Source organism: Hemicordylus capensis, chromosome 4, assembly GCF_027244095.1.
Source record: "Hemicordylus capensis ecotype Gifberg chromosome 4, rHemCap1.1.pri, whole genome shotgun sequence".
Classification (NCBI taxonomy): domain Eukaryota; kingdom Metazoa; phylum Chordata; class Lepidosauria; order Squamata; family Cordylidae; genus Hemicordylus; species Hemicordylus capensis.
In genome coordinates, this window is record NC_069660.1 from 289,323,254 (window position 1) to 289,340,795 (window position 17,542).

A 17,542-nucleotide genomic window follows, 5' to 3' on the forward strand; every position below is an offset into this window, starting at 1 on the left:
TGGCAGAAGTGGGTGGACTGCCACCATTGCCCACCAGAGCACCCCTTGTCCTGCATCAAAAACAGAGTTGGCCAATTTGGCTCAGATGTAACATCACTGCAACATGGTGGTAACAAGTTGGGGCTGGAAGAGGAAGCTATGAGGAAGGGGAAGAAGGAGGAAAGAGACTGGGAGCTGGAGGTTTATGTGACCAGGGCTTGACTGACAGGACATGAAGCCAGAGGAACCTAGAGATAAGAGTGCCAAGCCAACAGAAGATATATGTAGAAAGGGACCTGACCTTAGCCAAATAACTGGGGTGAAGAAAAGCACCAGCTCTGTACATTTTAATACAGAGATGCAAGTTTTGGGCAGTATAGAAATATTATAAATAAATAAATAAATGTCTGCAAGAATTGATCCAGATGTATGGGTCACCTCTTCTTTGGAGAGGAGGGGCTATGAGTACCATTGATGTCAAACTAATTCCTCCCTCAGCAGAGATCATAGGGCGCTTCATTCATCCCCCACCCGTGTTTTTGCCTCCAAAAACACGGTACCATTGAGTACCATTGATTACCATTGAGTACCATTGAGTACCATTGAGTACCATTGATGTCAAACTAATTCCTCCCTCAGCAGAGATCATAGGGCGCTTCATTCATCCCCCACTCCGTGTTTTTGCCACACACACCTCTCAACTTGTTCTCCTCCTGTAAGGTTTTGGAGGTGGGGGAGAGAATGGCTTGAGAGGTGATTTGTAGTGAAGTGGCAGGCAGGGAAAGGGTTAAGTAGCCTCCATCATACCACTGCTCTAAATGCCCTCTTTCCAAAGTCTTGGAAAGTTTTCTTTTCTTTTGATTAAGTCTCTATTACATTTTGATTAGTCTCTATTACATATATTTGCATGTCAAGTGTAATTAGCACCTTAGGGTGGAACTAGTTCCATTCTCCTCCTTCTCCTCCTTGAAGGAGGGATTCCCCCCACCGCCTTAGAATCAACTATATGTTTTTCAGCACAATGAACCTATATCCTTTGCCTTGCAGCGGGTATAATAGCAGCTGGGGTGGGATTTTGCATGTTAAAATGGCATAAGAGGGGAAAGTTAAGAAGCCCTTCTCTCCTGTACTGGACATCCACTTCCAATTGCAATTGACTTGTATAATGGTATAGAAGAAGAAAACATCTGACAAAAGAATTATAGAACCATAAACCCTAAACTCAACTAAATATATAATAGATTTGTTCCATGCTTATTTTTACTTTCCTCTCCCAACAATCTCATCTACACCTTTTTAAAAATGCAAAATTATCCCTGCATTATATTAATTAGAAGTTTCCATATGTGTAGAAGACAGATCAATACAATTTAATTAGTAGTATTGTGCCTTAATTTAATGAACTGTCCCCTGTATTCCTGTTTATTTAAAACCTCTCCATTCTCTGATGTCATTTCCATAGTCATTATCGCCTAGCTCTCCTCCGTAATTGAATTTAGACATTGCTTAACTTCTGGTGTGGTTGCTAATTAGAGAAATCTCATAGCAAGCTTTTAATTTATTGAATAAAACTGGTCAACCATGTCTCTTCTGGCCTTGAGGCTGTCTCATGGTTTTTCTTATCTCTGCACATATTTGACAATGTGTTGCCTCAAAACTGAAACACTGTGAAAATGGTTTTTTTCTTCTTCTGAATTATCTGTCTCATTTTTATGACATGATTAAAAATTCTCCTTTTTGCAGTTTTTGCTTTCAGAGTCATTCTGGATTTAGGATACAGATGAATGCCTCACTTCACCTTTTTAGATGTTAATATTTATATGTATTTCCAAAAGTAAAATGTACTAGCTTTAAGGAGGGTTGTACTCCAGCTTCTTATTCAGAAAATCACTTCAGGGTGAATATGAATTCAAATGGAGTTGAACACATGATTAAAGTTATCTAACTCAATTACATATCCTGAAGTGCATAATTTTAGTCACTCTTCTAAAGCATGGATGCTTTTTTGCAGAGTAGCACTGACTGTAAAATGCTCATTAATGGCAAGGACATCATTATTGACACTCCATTAAACATGCAGTTGATTATTTGACAGGCTAAGCCAGAGAGACTGTCCACTTTGAAAGACATTGAATGTGTGCTAAGTGTCCCACCCACATAGCTCACTTACTTGGTATTTGCAGATTCAGATAAAAGGTTATTTTCAGTTTAAGTTATGACCTGGCATTTATCTTAGAGAAAGCTCCATGTTTATGGGTCTGCATGGCCTAATAAATGTAATAGGAACTAAATAAAAATAATCACTGCAATTCCTTTGAATTATAGGTGATTAAAGGTCATTCACAGCCAGCCTTATGTTTGGTGTAATGTTGAGGACTTCTATCCCTTGATTGCCCCTAGTTTGTCTAAATTCTCCTTATCTAGTATTGATAGTTGTGGTTATATAAATATTAGGGCTGTGTGAAACAGCATCAGTTTGATTAAGGGACCACAAGGAATGATCACAGCTGTTAAATTAGCCCAAGCTGATAAAAAGCATTCTTAGCCATAGCCAGTGGCAGCCTGTGAGCAGGCCTTCGGGTGGGGGGTGGGAGGCAGCTTTAAGATTTAAGTAATTTGGAACTCACCTCTGCTGCGGCGGCACCTGAACACTATTCAGAGCCATCACATGCCCCCCAGCAGCCCCTATGGCAGGGAAGCGCCTCCGTCACTCACCTGGCTTCCACAGAGCCGAGCCCCTGCCAGCAGCCAGGTGAGTGGCGGAGGTGCGGCTCTGAATAGCGTTCAGGTGCCGCCGCTTTGGAGGTAAATCCCGAATTACTTTACTCTTAAAGCTGCCTCCCACCGCCCCCTGGAGGTGCGTTCACGGGCCGCCACTGGCCATAGCCTCCACCTGAGATAGCAGGATGAGGCCATAGTCCAAGAGCACTCCCAAACTGCATACCTGTTCTTGGGGGGGGGGCATTCAGGACAGGAAGATCTATCCCATCCCTCAAGTTCCAGCCTCACCCCCCAATGAGCACCTCTTTCCTGTTTGGATTCCGTTTCAATTTATTATCCCTCATCCATCCCATTATGGCCTGTAGGCCAGCATTTAGGAATTGAATGCTATTTCCTGATACTGATGACAAGGAGAAATAGATTTGGGTGTCATCAGCATACTGATAACTAAGGATATGTGAGCCGGTTCGAGGTTGAGCCAGCTTGCACTGAAACTGGTCTGGTTCGAGGGCTTGCCCTTGAGCTGGACCGGGACCCATTTGACTCAAAGTCGAGCTTAACCCCCATGGGCCGGTTCATGTTGGGGTTTTTTAAGTGGACTTACTGCCACTGAGGGCTTCCGCAACCTTGGGGGATACTGCTGCAGCCATGGGGTGTCTCCGGAGATTCCCCCTCCCTCTGCTGGCTTCTTCCTCGTCTCCCAAAGCAGCCTTTGGGTTCAGCCCATTTCTGGGCCATTTTATCCCTCTCTGAGCTCGTGGTGGCCATTTTAGAGGCCATCACACATGTGTATGGACCATTTGCCGCTGCGAGCTCAGAGAGGGCCAAAATGGCCCCAAAGCTCACCAGCCTTTGGGAGACCATGGGGAGGCTGGCGGGGGACGGGAACTGTCAGAGACTCCCCACAGCCGCAGCAGTACCCCCTGAGGCCACGGAAGCCGTTGGCAGCAAAAAGTCTGCCTTAAAAAAAAATTAAATGTCCCTGCTACCCCTGAACTGGGCCCGAACCAGTTCAAATTCAAACCAAGCCAGGCCCCTCATCCAGGGTGCCAAAACTGAACATGCCCAGTCCAGTTTGAGTCCGATTCAGGCTCAAACCAAACCAGGCAAACTGGTTTTATGCATATCCCTACTACATATCCCTGCAGTAAAACTTCTGATGACATCATCCACCACATTCATGCAAATATTAAAAAGCATTGTTGACAGAATTTAGCTTTACAATTAACTCTCAGGACCCTGTAAAGTGATTGGGTCCTGTCTATGATATATCTCTTGAGACTGTAAATTTGAGGTTTCACATGATTACACATTCCCTGAACACAGAAAACCAGCATGTCAAGTAGAAGGCTAGGCTGGAACATTTCTCTCTGGAGTTTATTTTATTATGTGAAGGGATTCCCCCCAACCCCACAAGTAGAAAGGAATTTTTTTTTTTTTAGTATAGCAGGGCATTTAGTCATGAGCCATTTGAAGTGGTATAACCCAGTATAGATTCATCGCCTCAGTGAGATCTAGGCCTAAATTAATATTTATTTATTTATTAAATTAATATGACCAAACATCAAAAAATGGAAGATTTCAGCTACTGTCTCTTTCTTTTGATAGTTGTCAGATTCATACATAAGTGTATTCGAAGGAATGTTCTGTAGTAGGTGTTAGCTTCTATTTTATTGCTACCCTGAAAATGCTATTGTTCACTTTCTTTAGCAAATCAATGGAAGAAATGCATCCCTGAAATGCCTCTCTTGTGCTAAAACAACTATTAAAAAATTAGGAAGCCTTCAAAGGTCTGCTCATTTGTTGATGCAAAACTCAGATAAAAATTTCTTTCCATAGCAACGACAAATCATTAATATTATTTCCCTAGAATTAGCACAGTGCAGCAATGCCTAATTAGTTTTATTATCTGGGTTTGTTAAGAATGGGGGGAGGGGGACAATAATGAGAAGGGGGAATGTTGAATTCTGAGGTGACTCAGGACTTCATGGCTGCCATGACCACTATGAAGCTGCCACAACATGTTATGGGCCCAACACATGTAGTGAATCACATTTTTGACTTGTTCTCAACTGACTGTGAAGATGGTGTTCTGGCTATGTGTGTGGTGGCAGCGGGTTATCTCTCTCTCTTACCTTTGTCATGATCAGAGTACTTCCTGTTGAGGTTTAGACTTACAGTTACTCTCCCCCTCTGCAGGGGACCTATTAGAATGGCCCACATCCGGAGACTAATGGAATCTGGGGGATTCTGGAATGCCCTTGGAGTGTTTCCAGTTGGCATGGCTGACACTCCTGTTGTAGTCCTTGTTGCTCTGTGAAATGCAGAGATGACTCAGGCATCATCTCTAAAAGGTCTTTGCTGCAATGTAGAGCCCAGTCAGGTCATTAGTTCTGCAAGGATCAAGGTGCAATGAAACAGGAAGAGAGACAGCTAGAATGCAAGCAGCATAAAACCTGCTGTTAGCACATTTGAACATAAATAAGAGCTCATTATTGAGCCTACTCTTTGGAGATTTTGTCATAGGAACATAGGAAACTGCCATATACTGAGTCAAACCATTGGTCTATCTAGCTCAGTATTATCTTCACAGACTGGCAGTGGCTTCTCCAAGGTTACAGGCAGGAGTGTCTCTCAGCCCTGTCTTGGAGAAGCCAGGGAGGGAACTTGAAACCTTCTGCTCTTCCCAGAACAGCTTCATCCCCTGAGGGGATTATCTTGCAGTACTCACACATCAAGTCTCCCATTCATATGCATCCAGGGCAGACCCTGCTTAGCTATGGGGACAAGTCATGCTTGCTACCACAAGACCAGCTCTCCTCTCAATGAAAAAATATTTCACCATTCCGCTTTCTGGGTGCTATCCAACAGAGCTTTTCTGAATGATTTTGAGCCTGCTTCAGTTGGATCGCCAGGATGATGTAAAGGAACCCTCAGAAACATAAAGCGACATGTTTGCAAAACATTTGGAGGATAAAATTGCTTTCAGTTGCCTCAGCTTGGTTGTCACTTGTATTGTAGTTCCATCTCGGGAGATTTGAGAGCACTGTCCAGTTCTGTTTTATGGGATGAGCTTCAGTAATTAATAGCCCGAGGATATGAACAGTCTTCCACATGTCTTCTCAGTCGGTGCCCTTCCTGACTAATAACATCTCAAGGGGGAATGACTGGCTGGATCCAGAAGGTAATAATGCCTCCTTGTGAGATAGGATAATCATGACCACCCGAAGGAGGAAGTTGTTAGACTGTTCCTGAAGAAATCATCCTTGAGCTCAAAGGTTTGTAATAACTATCAGCCAGTTACAATTATCTCCTTATTGGGCAAAGCACTTTAGTGGAGCAAGTGGTTGCTAGCCAACTCCAGGCATTCTGGGATAAGACTGATTTTTCTGGATTTCTTTCTTTCTTCAGATCTGGTTTTAGCATAGAAAACTGCCTTGGTCATCCTGGTGATTGAACAAGAGGGGTGTAACCCTGCTAATTCTCCTAGATCTCTTGCCCTTCAATACTATCAAGCCATTATAGCCTCTTGGATAGGCTGTTTGGATTGGGGATTGGAGGTGCAATGTTTCAGTGGTTCCATTCCTACCTGGAAGAGAACCAGATCCTTCCTGGAAGAGTATCAATCACCTGTCTTTCAGGAGGTGATTCCAGAAAATGATGCTGGGAGACTAAAGTTCAGCTCTGTGGAATGCTGTGTTTTTGACATGATGTTGCTGAGTGAGGTCATCTGGGAATTTGGACTGGGGTGTCATCAGTATGCTGGGGTCTCTCTATCTCTCTCTTACATCAGATTCAAGAGAGACAATGGACATGATAAATAGGTGTAAGGGTTCGATAATGGATTGAATGAGAGCTAGCGATCTAAAGCTCAATTCTGACAAGATGGTCATTTGTTTAAGTGTTCAAACTATTCTGGATGGGGTTGCATCCCCCTAAAAGATCAGGTTTACTGTATGGGGATTCTCATAGATCAACTGTGTTTCGATTGAAACATTTCAATGTTTCGAGCACCATTTTGGAGGCATGTTTTTCCTTTGCTGATTGGTTTTCTGGCACTGGCTTCTGATTGGTTTGCCGTCTCCTTGCTTTTTGATTGGCTTGGTATCATACAAATCAAGGGTTGTCATGGACAACTGTATCCCCAATGGCTGGTAGAAGTGAGGGGGAAACACAAGAGGAAGGAATTTCAAAATGTATTCAAAGAGACTGGGAGGCAGAGAGGGCCCTTGTGCCTCTCTTGAAGAGGATATATCAGGAGAAGAGGAAGCTAGTTTGATTTTGTGGTTTTCTTTTCTCAGCACTGAGTATAATATGCAGTGTAATTGCTGCTATAACTATCAGCAGCAACTATCAGGTTTGATTGACAAAGGCAAAACTTGGGTGCCAGCCTTCCTTGAGTTGTGGTTTGTTTTGTTTGTGAGATAGTGTTGTGGTGAGAAATGGTCAGTCACAGCTCTCTCTCTCTCTCTCTCTCTCTCTCTCTCTCTCTCTCTCTCTCTGTAATATTTCTTGGTGATTGCTGTGATGGGTTCCATGTTTGGCCTTGAGACTAACTTGTGCTTCATTCACTGCTCTGGTCTGCTCTGCAATCTGCATTGCAAGGTGTACTCAGTGAAAATGTGGCTGAAGTTTCTCTAGTTGAACTTATGGATATGCTTCTTGCTTTAGGTGCTGCTATGGTAGCTGTTGCAATGGTAGGAACATAAAGAGTCATAATTGTGTGAGAGAGAGCAACTTGTGCCAATGAAGTTACTGCAGAGCAGGCACTGTGGCTGGAAGTGGATTCTTTGGGGGGCATTTTTGGATTGTGCTTGAAATGTGTGTTCTGTGTTGGGAGGGTCGGATTCCCTTTTACTATGTGCTTTTGCAATGTTTTTTAAGGCAAGGTTGCAAAATGTATTGCAGATTACAGCGCAAAACCGTTCCATTCTCGCCTTAGGGAACAATGGGAATCTCGAAACACCCAATTTTTCCCCGTGGGTAGCTCCTAGGGATACCAAAGTGGGTTGTGTGGTAGGGCGTGATGGGTGCTACCTACCACCCAACCCACAAAAGAAATAGGCAATTTGTTTCTCCCAATACATCCATAGGATCCTATGGGAGCTTGGGGGGAAGGTTACAAATTTGTTTAAAATCATCTGCTTGCCCATTTATTTTGTGGTTTGGGTGGTAGGTAGCACCCATCATGCCATACCACAAAAATCCCATTGGTGTCCCTAGGAGTACTTCATGAGGAACAATGGGTGTTTTGAGTTTTCCCATTGTTCCCTATGGCTGAAACACTAAAAATGTTTTGAGTTGTTTTGTCAAAACAGCCAGTTTCTACCACTGTTTCAGTGAAATGTTGTGGCTGTTTTGCAGTTCATTTCAAGCTCAAAACAAAAACAAAATCCATTTTGTGCACATCCCTACTGGAAAGATATGTGAATACTAACTTCAGTCACCTCCAGAGTGATTTCATTCAAATAATCATAAGATTCTTTTCATATTTTCTCTAGATCGGTGGGTATATTACATTTCTATATATCTTCAGTCATGCGTCCCAAGACTATATCTATGTCTTTCAAATATAACAAAAGAACCAGTCACCAGGGTTTTGAGTAAGAAGTTTTGCTGGCTATTGTGCTAATCTATATTCATAGAATCAATGCAGAAATAATTTATTTTGCACTATGTGCACACTTCTTACTTGCTCAAGGACATTTGTCTGGAAGAAAATGACTAATATGTCCCTTTTCCCCAATAAAAAGCACATCTCACTTTCAAATGGATCAGAGTATACAGGTGAAGGATTGGATGGGTGGGTGGGGGGGTGAGAGAGGTTAAAAGGTCTTTATTCAGCCTGTGTGGCTGCCAGCACCGCCACCCCCCCCCCAATGTGGCTTCAAGTAAACACTCCATTTAGGAAACTGCCTGCGCCACAGGGGCACAGTTCTGGCCTCTGTGCATTTGCGTGGCATTCATGCAAATTGCATGGCCATGGAAATGGCCTCTGCACATGCGTGGACGCATGTGCAGAGGCCCAAACTGCACTGCCACTGTGTGGACAGCTTCCTAAACAGAGCTTCATGTGCACTTGGGGCTGCGCCAGAGGGGTGAGAGAAAGCACTGGCAGCTTTCCTGGACATTTCCTGGACCCCTATCCCTTTACTTGTAAAGGGGAATCCTCACCGGATTCCCCTTTACTAATATAGCCGCCTGAACCAGTTTGGTCAAACGGACCACCCGGTTGGTTTGATCAAACCGGTTTGGCAGTACATTGTTCAACTCAAATTTGATTCACATTTGAGCCAAACAGTGATTTCTGGTTTGTGCACACCACTACACAGAATGCCTATCAAGGAGGCTGGCTGTCCCTCCTAGCTTCCCTAGCTCTAACCAAGCACTGTAATTGCCCATGGCCAAGCAAGAGGAGAGTGAACTCACTGGAACTGAGTAAGAAACTGCCCCACTTCTAATTCTGGTGGATATACAGTAAGATCTAGTATCGTTTTTGATGTGAGAGTGATAGTTGTGTCTTTGTACCTGTGCTAGGACTATTCCAGAGTCTTTGAGCTGTTGTATGAAGGCATCAGTTTAAAGAATCAGGTGTAAGATATTAGTCTAACCCACACACAATGGCCATGAGAGAGCTTACTTTGCACTTGGCCTTGCATAAATAGTAGATTTCATTCTACAGTTATGCTGTTCAAATCCTATATCTGTGCACTCAACAGTTTGGTGATTATTGGACCATGGAAATCAATCATTTCATCGATACTGTCATAATTTTTAGCTGAAAGGTTTATGAGCTGAAAATAATAAAATTTTAGACAGTACTTATCTAGCAATTTTCATAAATATTCAAACATTTTAAAATACAGTATTTCCATAAAATGTAGAAAAATAAGTCTGTACCTGTTACTTGTCACAGCATAAGATGCTATCATTGACTGACATGCCATGCAGCATTAAAACAGTGGAGCAAAAGCGACATGCTCTCAAGCATCCAGTAAACTAACTGCGTACAAGGTTTGCCTTGCAATCCAGCAGTGTGCGGGGAGGGGAAGCAATTTTCACGTATCTCTCCTTCCTGCAAAGACCCCTTTGCCTCCAGGAATGTGTCTGTAAGGGCTGTGCAGCCTTCGTAGACATATTCTTGGAAACAAATAGACCTTTGAAGGGATGGGAGAGAAGCAACAATCGCTTCCCCTTTCTGTTCCCGTGCATTTTACTGGCTGCTTATGCGGATTGAGCACTTGCTCTGCCCTCATAAGGGTATGGAGCTTGTTAATCATTGTCAACAGGGCTGTTTATTAAGAAATGTTAAAAGAAATAAATGAGGGATGCCATGGTAATTTGACAGGTTCAGCTTTGAACACAGATATTCTGGTGTGAACAAGTACCCCAGCTTCTCTTTGTGTATGATTCTATCAGATATAATTTACACCTGGGGAAAGTTTTTATTGAAGATAGGATAGGAAACTACTTGTGCATGAGAGAAAAAACCAGTGGCTCTTCTTCATATAGACCTTGCTGCACTGTGGTGCAGGGGAAAAATTTGTTGCAACTCATTGTGCAACATCTTACTCTGTTAACTTTGTGCAAAGGCTTCAAAGAGCAGTGGCAAATCTGACAAGCCTACAACTCTACCTCAGCTGTCAGTTAAGATAAGCCTCTTCACTGTAGAGGTGAAACTGTGATGGGGAATGCTTATAACGTTTTTTGTTTTAAGTTATAATGGGCCAAGGAAGTACACTCTCCTTTTGCCTTTTTTACTTTACTCCTTGATGCTTGGAGGCATGGTAGGCCCTTCTGAGATGACTTTTCTCTCCAAGTTGCTGGCAGATTGGTTATACACAGTAACATGACCCACATGGAAGAGGAAAGGAGTGATTTTCATCATTCCCCTCCTGCCCTCTGATGCCCTCTAAAAATATGCCCCTGAGGGTTGAGGAATCTTCATGGTCATTATTTTTGAAAGGCATTGGAGGCTGCAAAGGAAGTGAGGGTCAGTGAAAAACATCCCTACCCGCTTGTGCAATTGCAACATTACTTTGTGAGCCACATCCAAGGGAATTGATCTGCCAATAAACCAATTGCAGCATGCTTTGAGCAGCTGCAAGTTTCAAAAGTCATCCCCTCATTGGTCAGCTAAAGATGTTGCTTCCCCTTTCTACTCCCATGCATTTTACTGGCTGCTTACAAGGATGGAGCACTTGCTCTGCCCTTATAAGGGTATGGAGCTTGTTAATCATTGTCAACAGGACTGCTAATTAAGAAATGTTAAAAGAAATAAATGAGGGATCCCTGGATGGCTTTAAGAAGGGTTTGGATAACTTCATGGAGGAGTGGTCTATCAACGGCTACTAGTCGGAGGTCTGTGGGCCACCTCCAGCCTCAAAGGCAGGATGCCTCTGAGTACCAGTTGCAGGGGAGAAATGGCAGGTGAGAGGGCACACCCTCAACTCCTGCCTGTGGCTTCCAGCGGAATCTGGTGGGCCACTGTGTGAAACAGGATCCTAGACTAGATGGGCCTTGGGCCTGATCCAGCAGGGCTGTTCTTATGTTCTTACGTCAATCAGAGAACTCCTCCTTTTTCACCGTCAGCATCCAATTGCAACATGCTTTAAGAAGTAGTTGCAAGCCTGAAAGGTTATTCCCTCATTGGGCAGCTGTCAGTCAGAGAGCTCCTATTCTTTTCCCCAGAGTCAGTGTTTTCCATATATGGAATATCACCCTGTTTCCAGACAGTTGGGAACAGATACAAAGTTTTAGAATAACACACACACACACACACACACACGCAAAAAAGAGGGGGGGGATGATGCCCTCTGATGTACCAGTTTGATCCAATTATATTGAACAATTTTGCATCAGTTGGTCCCAGTTGGCCCTGCTGCCACATCAGTTCCAATCTGCTGCAAAATTCTACAACATCCCCCATATTGAATCAGATCCAAAGATCACACTGATGTGATGCACAGCCCTCCTAGCCATGATTTGGGATATCCTTGAATAGGATCGCCTACAGGGTAGGCAGGGTGGAGAAAGTAGCTGGGGCGAGGGGAGAACCAGGCTTGGACTGCAGTACTGGGGAAGGGGAAATTTAACGGTTCCCTGCTCCATTTTCCTGATTTGAAATCCCCCGAAGCTATTTGATAGCGAAGCTATCAGCAACAGAGGCATATATCATATCATTTTTTCTCAGCCTCTTTACAATATGTTCCTAGTCAACCAATGTTCAGAAGATAGTGCCATAGTTTCCCTGAACTTTTAATCTCAGTATTTTCTTAGCGACCGTTTGGTGCTCAGCTGCTCTTGGGATTTAGGCTTGGATTTTATTGTTTGGCGCAGCAAGGAAATTGCTTGATTACCAAGCCAGAGGTTGCCGGTTCGAATCCCCACTGATATGTTTCCCAGACTATGGGAAACACCTATATAGGGCAGCAGTGATACAGGAAGATGCTGAAAGGCATTATCTCATACTGCGCGGGAGGAGGCAATGGTAAACCCCTCCTGTATTTTACCAAAGACAACTACATTGCTCTGTGGTCACCAGGAGTCGACACCGACTTGATGGCACACTTTACCTTTACCTTTGTTGTTTAGTGTATATAATTGACTGTTTTTGAAGAACAGGTTAAAGATATCTATAACATATTTTTCTTTAGCTAGCCATGTGGCATGGAACTCTTCAAAAGCCAAGGTAAATGCTGTGCAGAGGCCTTATCAGCAGACAAGGCTTATATAGGAGAGGGTTTTTTTCCTCAATTTTCAGCCATCGGTTACTTCAGTAGCACAATCCTGTTGCCTTAAAGAATTTCTGCTGGAGAACCAGATACCTAATAAGTTGTCCTGGTAAGAACTAATCTGCCTACTTTTTTTCACTATAATCTTAATTGATAATTACCATCCTCACGTTAGCCCACTTCAGCCTTAAACATTCACACAATTGGAGTGGATGACATCCATCACAAACTATGCCATTTAGGTGTCCCTATTTGTCCCTACAAGGTCACCCTAACTGGCGCAGTGGGAAAATGCTTAACTAACAAGCAGAAGTTTGCCGGTTCAAATCTCTGCTGGTACTATATTGGGCAGCAGCGATATAGGAAGATGCTGAAAGGCATCATCTCATACTGTGCAAGAGGAGGCAATGGTAAACTCCTCCTGTACTCTACCAAAAGAAAATCACAGGGCTCTGTGGGCGCCAGGAGGCAAAATCGACACCACACTTTACCTTATTTGTCCCTACAACTTTACCCAATTTGGTTCATTTTGGTCCAGGTATTTTGAAGTTGATGGGGACACACACACAGAGGGATACATGGACACACACAGAGACTGTCAGGAGATCTCATAAGCTTACTTTCCTTAAGGAAAGTAGGCTAAAAAATGGAGTGTGGTAGGGTAAAGCCGTAGAGAAAAATAGAAGGAAGAAAAAGTGAAAATTAAGGCACATATCTATCTTTGGCATACAAATAAGAGCCAGCATGGTGTAGTGGTTAGAGTGCTGGACTAGGACCGGGGAGACCCGAGTTCAAATCCCCATTCAGCCATGATACTAGCTGGGTGACTCTGGGCCGGTCACGTATCTCTCAGCCTAACCTACTTCACAAGGTTGTTGTGAGGAGAAACTCAAGTATGTAGTACACTGCTCTGGGCTCCTTGGAGGAAGAGTGGGATATAAATGTAAATAATAATAATAATTAAGAGCAGCTGAGATGCTTTATTGCCCTATTACCTGAGAGAGAGAGTGGGCCTCATTGACCTTATTTGCCTCTCTTACCTTTGGGGGAGAATCAGATATTATTCTTCTATGTGTTTCTTTGAGCAATTGTTTGCTGGTTTTGTTCAATGAACCTTCTGCTTTTTGAATACCATAATTTATCTCAACAGCAGTGGCTTCTGGAATCCTTGTGTGGGTTTCCACCTCTAGCCCCTATTCTCTGAAGAGCACCTTGCAAACACTATATGATACTCTGTGACAGTCACATTCCTATCTCCCTCTTTCAGCCTTTAAGGGGTGAAGGGTTGCAGTGGGGCTAAGTCCTTCCTTCCATTTCTCATGTTCGCTTTCAATCTGACTCTAGTTGAACAAAGATGCATATAAAGTATGTAGGCAATGGATGGCAGAGTCTGGTCCTCTCATAACCTGAGGACATGGCAAATATGTTTCTCATCGAAGATGTTTATGTTCCAGAACATTGGTGACCCTTTGAAAACTATAGTCTGATATCTATCAGGAAGAGATAGTTTAAAAAAAAATACAACCAACAACAACTAACCCCGAAGCCCTTCTGTTGGTATTCTACTACATTATGGTGTGCATTAGATTTTAAAATTTGCATATGAAGTGGTGGTGTTGGACCTGTAGATGAGAAGTTGCTCTTTGTACTTATCCAAAGTACATTCCTTTTGAGGTCCAAAGTTACCAACACATCAGTTAGATGCCTTCTCCTTTTCTCCTTTCCATTTAGAGAAGCTTGTTAGCCACACGTACATGTGTGTGGCTCTGTTAAAGAAAATAAAGTTGGTTACCTATAACTTTGCACTTTCAGTATTCACACAGCATCACACTCCTGTCCACATCTACATTCAGAGTCTACCATTCTCTGAATTATATCATTGTGTATCCTATCAGCTGACTTATGAGTTGAAGAGACAGAGCCTCTTTTAGTTATAACATTGCTTGCCTCAGGCCGCTAATAAATAGAACAAGGGGCTTCTCCACAATGTTTGTTATTACTTATTAAATGGCCACCTTGGTCATCTATCCAAAAGTATGATTGGGTGGCCTATTATTAAAGTTCAACAGGTATAGGTAGCCAACCCAATCTTACCTATGACACCATAAAATGAGAACATAGGGAAATAATGATGTGTAGGAAACAGAAACTGTATGTATGTAAGTACAGTATGTATGTATGTACAGTATGTTTGTATGTAGTCTAACCACTAAATATTAGGATAAAGCAAGACTGGTAATAATCTAGTGCAAAAATTGATTGTGCAGCATCTACAACTAGGACACCTTTGCTGATAAAGGGGAATTATAGGTAACAATCCTTTCTATATTTTTGTTTTATTTGTCCTGCCTAAACAATCTTTCTTAATATGCAGATTCTTTTTAGTGATATACTGGACAAATATAAATATACCATTAGTGGATCAACTAAACTAAAAGATTGTTATAAAAACAAAATAAATATGTTATAAATATACCATTAGTGGATCAACTAAACTAAAAGATTGTTATAAAAACAAAAAAACATTAAATTATAGAATAATAAACATAACAATAAAATGTGTTTCTTAGATTTATACACAAGTGTCTTTACAGTTTGACAAACTGCATAATGCCATTGAATAAATACTTTCAGAAAGATTTACAAGCAAAGTATATGGTGAGACAAGTAGAATCAAGCAGTAACAGTAGCTTGAAAATGCAAGTTGTCATTTTCTGCTACTAAATTACGTTCTGTGTGAATTAGCTGCTTTGACCCTCCAGACACCCTAAGCTTTCCATCTGAACTCTGCCCTTTTCTGTCTTCTCCCCTTTATTTTCTTCTTTACTGCATTGTTTATTCATCCACCGGCTGACAGTGTCTTTACATCTAAAATGCAAAGCAGACAGATGGGCGCTACAGGAAAGAACATCACTAAGAGCACCAGCATCAGCGGGGAGATGTACACGCTAGAGAAGAATGATGGCAGCCAGTCTGACACAGCAGTGGGCACTGTGGGTACAGGTGGCAAAAAGCGACGCTCCAGCATTGGCGCAAAGATGGTAGCAATCGTGGGTCTTTCACGGAAAAGCCGAAGTACCTCACAGCTCAGCCAAACTGGTAGGAACAAGATTCCAACTTTTATTCCAATTTATTCTTACTTGTGATACATATTGTATATATGTGCTACAATTCAGCTGAAACTTCATACTTCTCAACTCAATTTCTAGGTTGAAAGGTTGAGCAAGCTTAAACATTATTTTCCAGCGTTTTTATCAAGTTATTTTGTTTAGCTGGAACCTCTTTCAGACTGGACTGCGATGGCTTGTATTTTTATGCTCACTAGCCCACATGGAATGCAGTAATCTCTTTTTCTCTCTCAGGATTCAACGTGATTTGCCGTGTTTATGTTCTGGTGGGGTGGTTGCTAATACTTTGTGAAAGACAGCTAAATTGCAGCTGGTATTAATTTCTTGGGTTTCCCCCCTCAACATCTGTATTACAAAACTCTGTTCTATGTTTCTTTGCTGTGGGGTAATACCTGTCATCTTCAAGATGAGTAACAGTTACTTCTTATCACTTTTAATTTGTTTTCAGCTTTAAAATGTGCTCATTGTGATAAATCACCGTCATTGATTGCAAGTTTAAGTTGAAACTACTGTTCACGATGTACAGTAGATGTAGTGTCAATCGAATATTAGGTGCTGTGTGGAAGTGTATAGCAGAAATGCACAAATAGTAGACAACTGTTTAAAATATATTTTATTTTTTGTGGCGTATTTTGAGAAATCAAATGGATGTGTTTAGAACTATTAAATATGACCTGGTTATATTTTGTGCTGGTCACCATTTTTCCAAAATCATAAACCATCTTTGGTCTGTAACTTATATAATATCTAATGAAACACTGTACACTTCACATTTTATTTAAGTGCACAAATAACACACTGTATAGTATCAGCTATGCTTTCTTTGAATTTGTTTGTTTCTGGACTGTCTTGAAGTAAGTGTAGCTCACCAACACTACAGATTTAAGAGCAAAGTTCATATTATTTTCAGAGTCTGATTGCCAAAGGAAGCAATGTAACAGGTGAAGCAGCCTTCACTGGGTCAGACTTTGCACTGAGTATTTAAAAATTAAACTGGTAAAGTAACCACAAGAAATACTTTTAATAGAAAGGGTCTCTATATGGCTGTGTTATCTGGACGATATGGGCTGTGTTACCTGTGTTTTTTGATGTGTTTTTAATACTAATTTTCACCAGTGCCTCTGTGCTGCTTACTATCTCCACTGGTTCTGCCGAGTTATGTCAAATGACATAATATTATTTAGAAATCAGCAGTCATCTGTGAAGGACCATAAATGTCATTATGCTGCAGCGAGCTCTTTATTGGGTCTTTCATGTATATCACTGAATGGATGAATTATAGTGCACCTGTTAAAAAGGCTGTGGCTATTCAGCTGGTACATGAAAGATACATGAAAAGTTGGGAGCCTACACATAGGTAGTGCAACTTTGCAGTCTCCCATGTATTGACAATTTCTTATTTAATATTTACCTTTGAATCTTGGTATATAACTTATTACACAGTTACTTAGCAGTTTCTCTGTAGAATTGCATTGTGGGTTCTAGTTCTCCAAAATTATCTTTTTACATATATCGGTGGGTAAAATAGCTCATAGTACAGAGCACTGGGTAAGCATGCAGTATTGGTTTACGAGTGGGTCGTAGGGAGTACACAACAAGAGCGGGTAACAAGATGTTTGCTTTTGATATTTTTCTCTCCAGTCTCTTTCTCCACAAAGCAGCTGTCCTGCAACAAAATTCTACTGGAATTCAGGGGGCTTGGTGTTAAAGTCCCTTTTTGGGGACAATGTACATTTTGTACATTCTGCTATTTTGCTGCCTCCCAAGGCCATTTTATGTCTGACTGACTGATTCTACCTCCCCAAGCTGCTTTTTCATAGTGGTAGCTCCCAAAGCTCTGGCAAAAAAAAAAAGAAAAGAAAAAAGGAGGGGTTGCTCCTGGAAGCCTTAAGTCTGCCCATTCCTGCCATAAAGCATACTTTATGTAGCAAGCAAACTCTTCGCTTAACGCTTTCATGGTTGGAATATGATTTTGTAGGT

General features: G+C 41.9%; 1 protein-coding gene across 48 annotated transcripts in view; it reads left to right on the plus strand.

The window, feature by feature from the left end:
- RIMS2 (regulating synaptic membrane exocytosis 2) overlaps nucleotides 1–17,542 on the plus strand; it is a 741,645-nt gene that overhangs the window by 662,128 nt on the left and 61,975 nt on the right. For 42 of the 48 annotated variants that reach the window (XM_053313368.1, XM_053313376.1, XM_053313371.1 and 39 more), the window contains one exon: nucleotides 15,292–15,533. In XM_053313368.1, the coding sequence (XP_053169343.1) occupies nucleotides 15,292–15,533 (242 nt within the window). The remainder of the gene's footprint in view (nucleotides 1–15,291; nucleotides 15,534–17,542) is intronic. The other 6 variants (XM_053313396.1, XM_053313350.1, XM_053313380.1 and 3 more) reach the window with 2 other exon arrangements.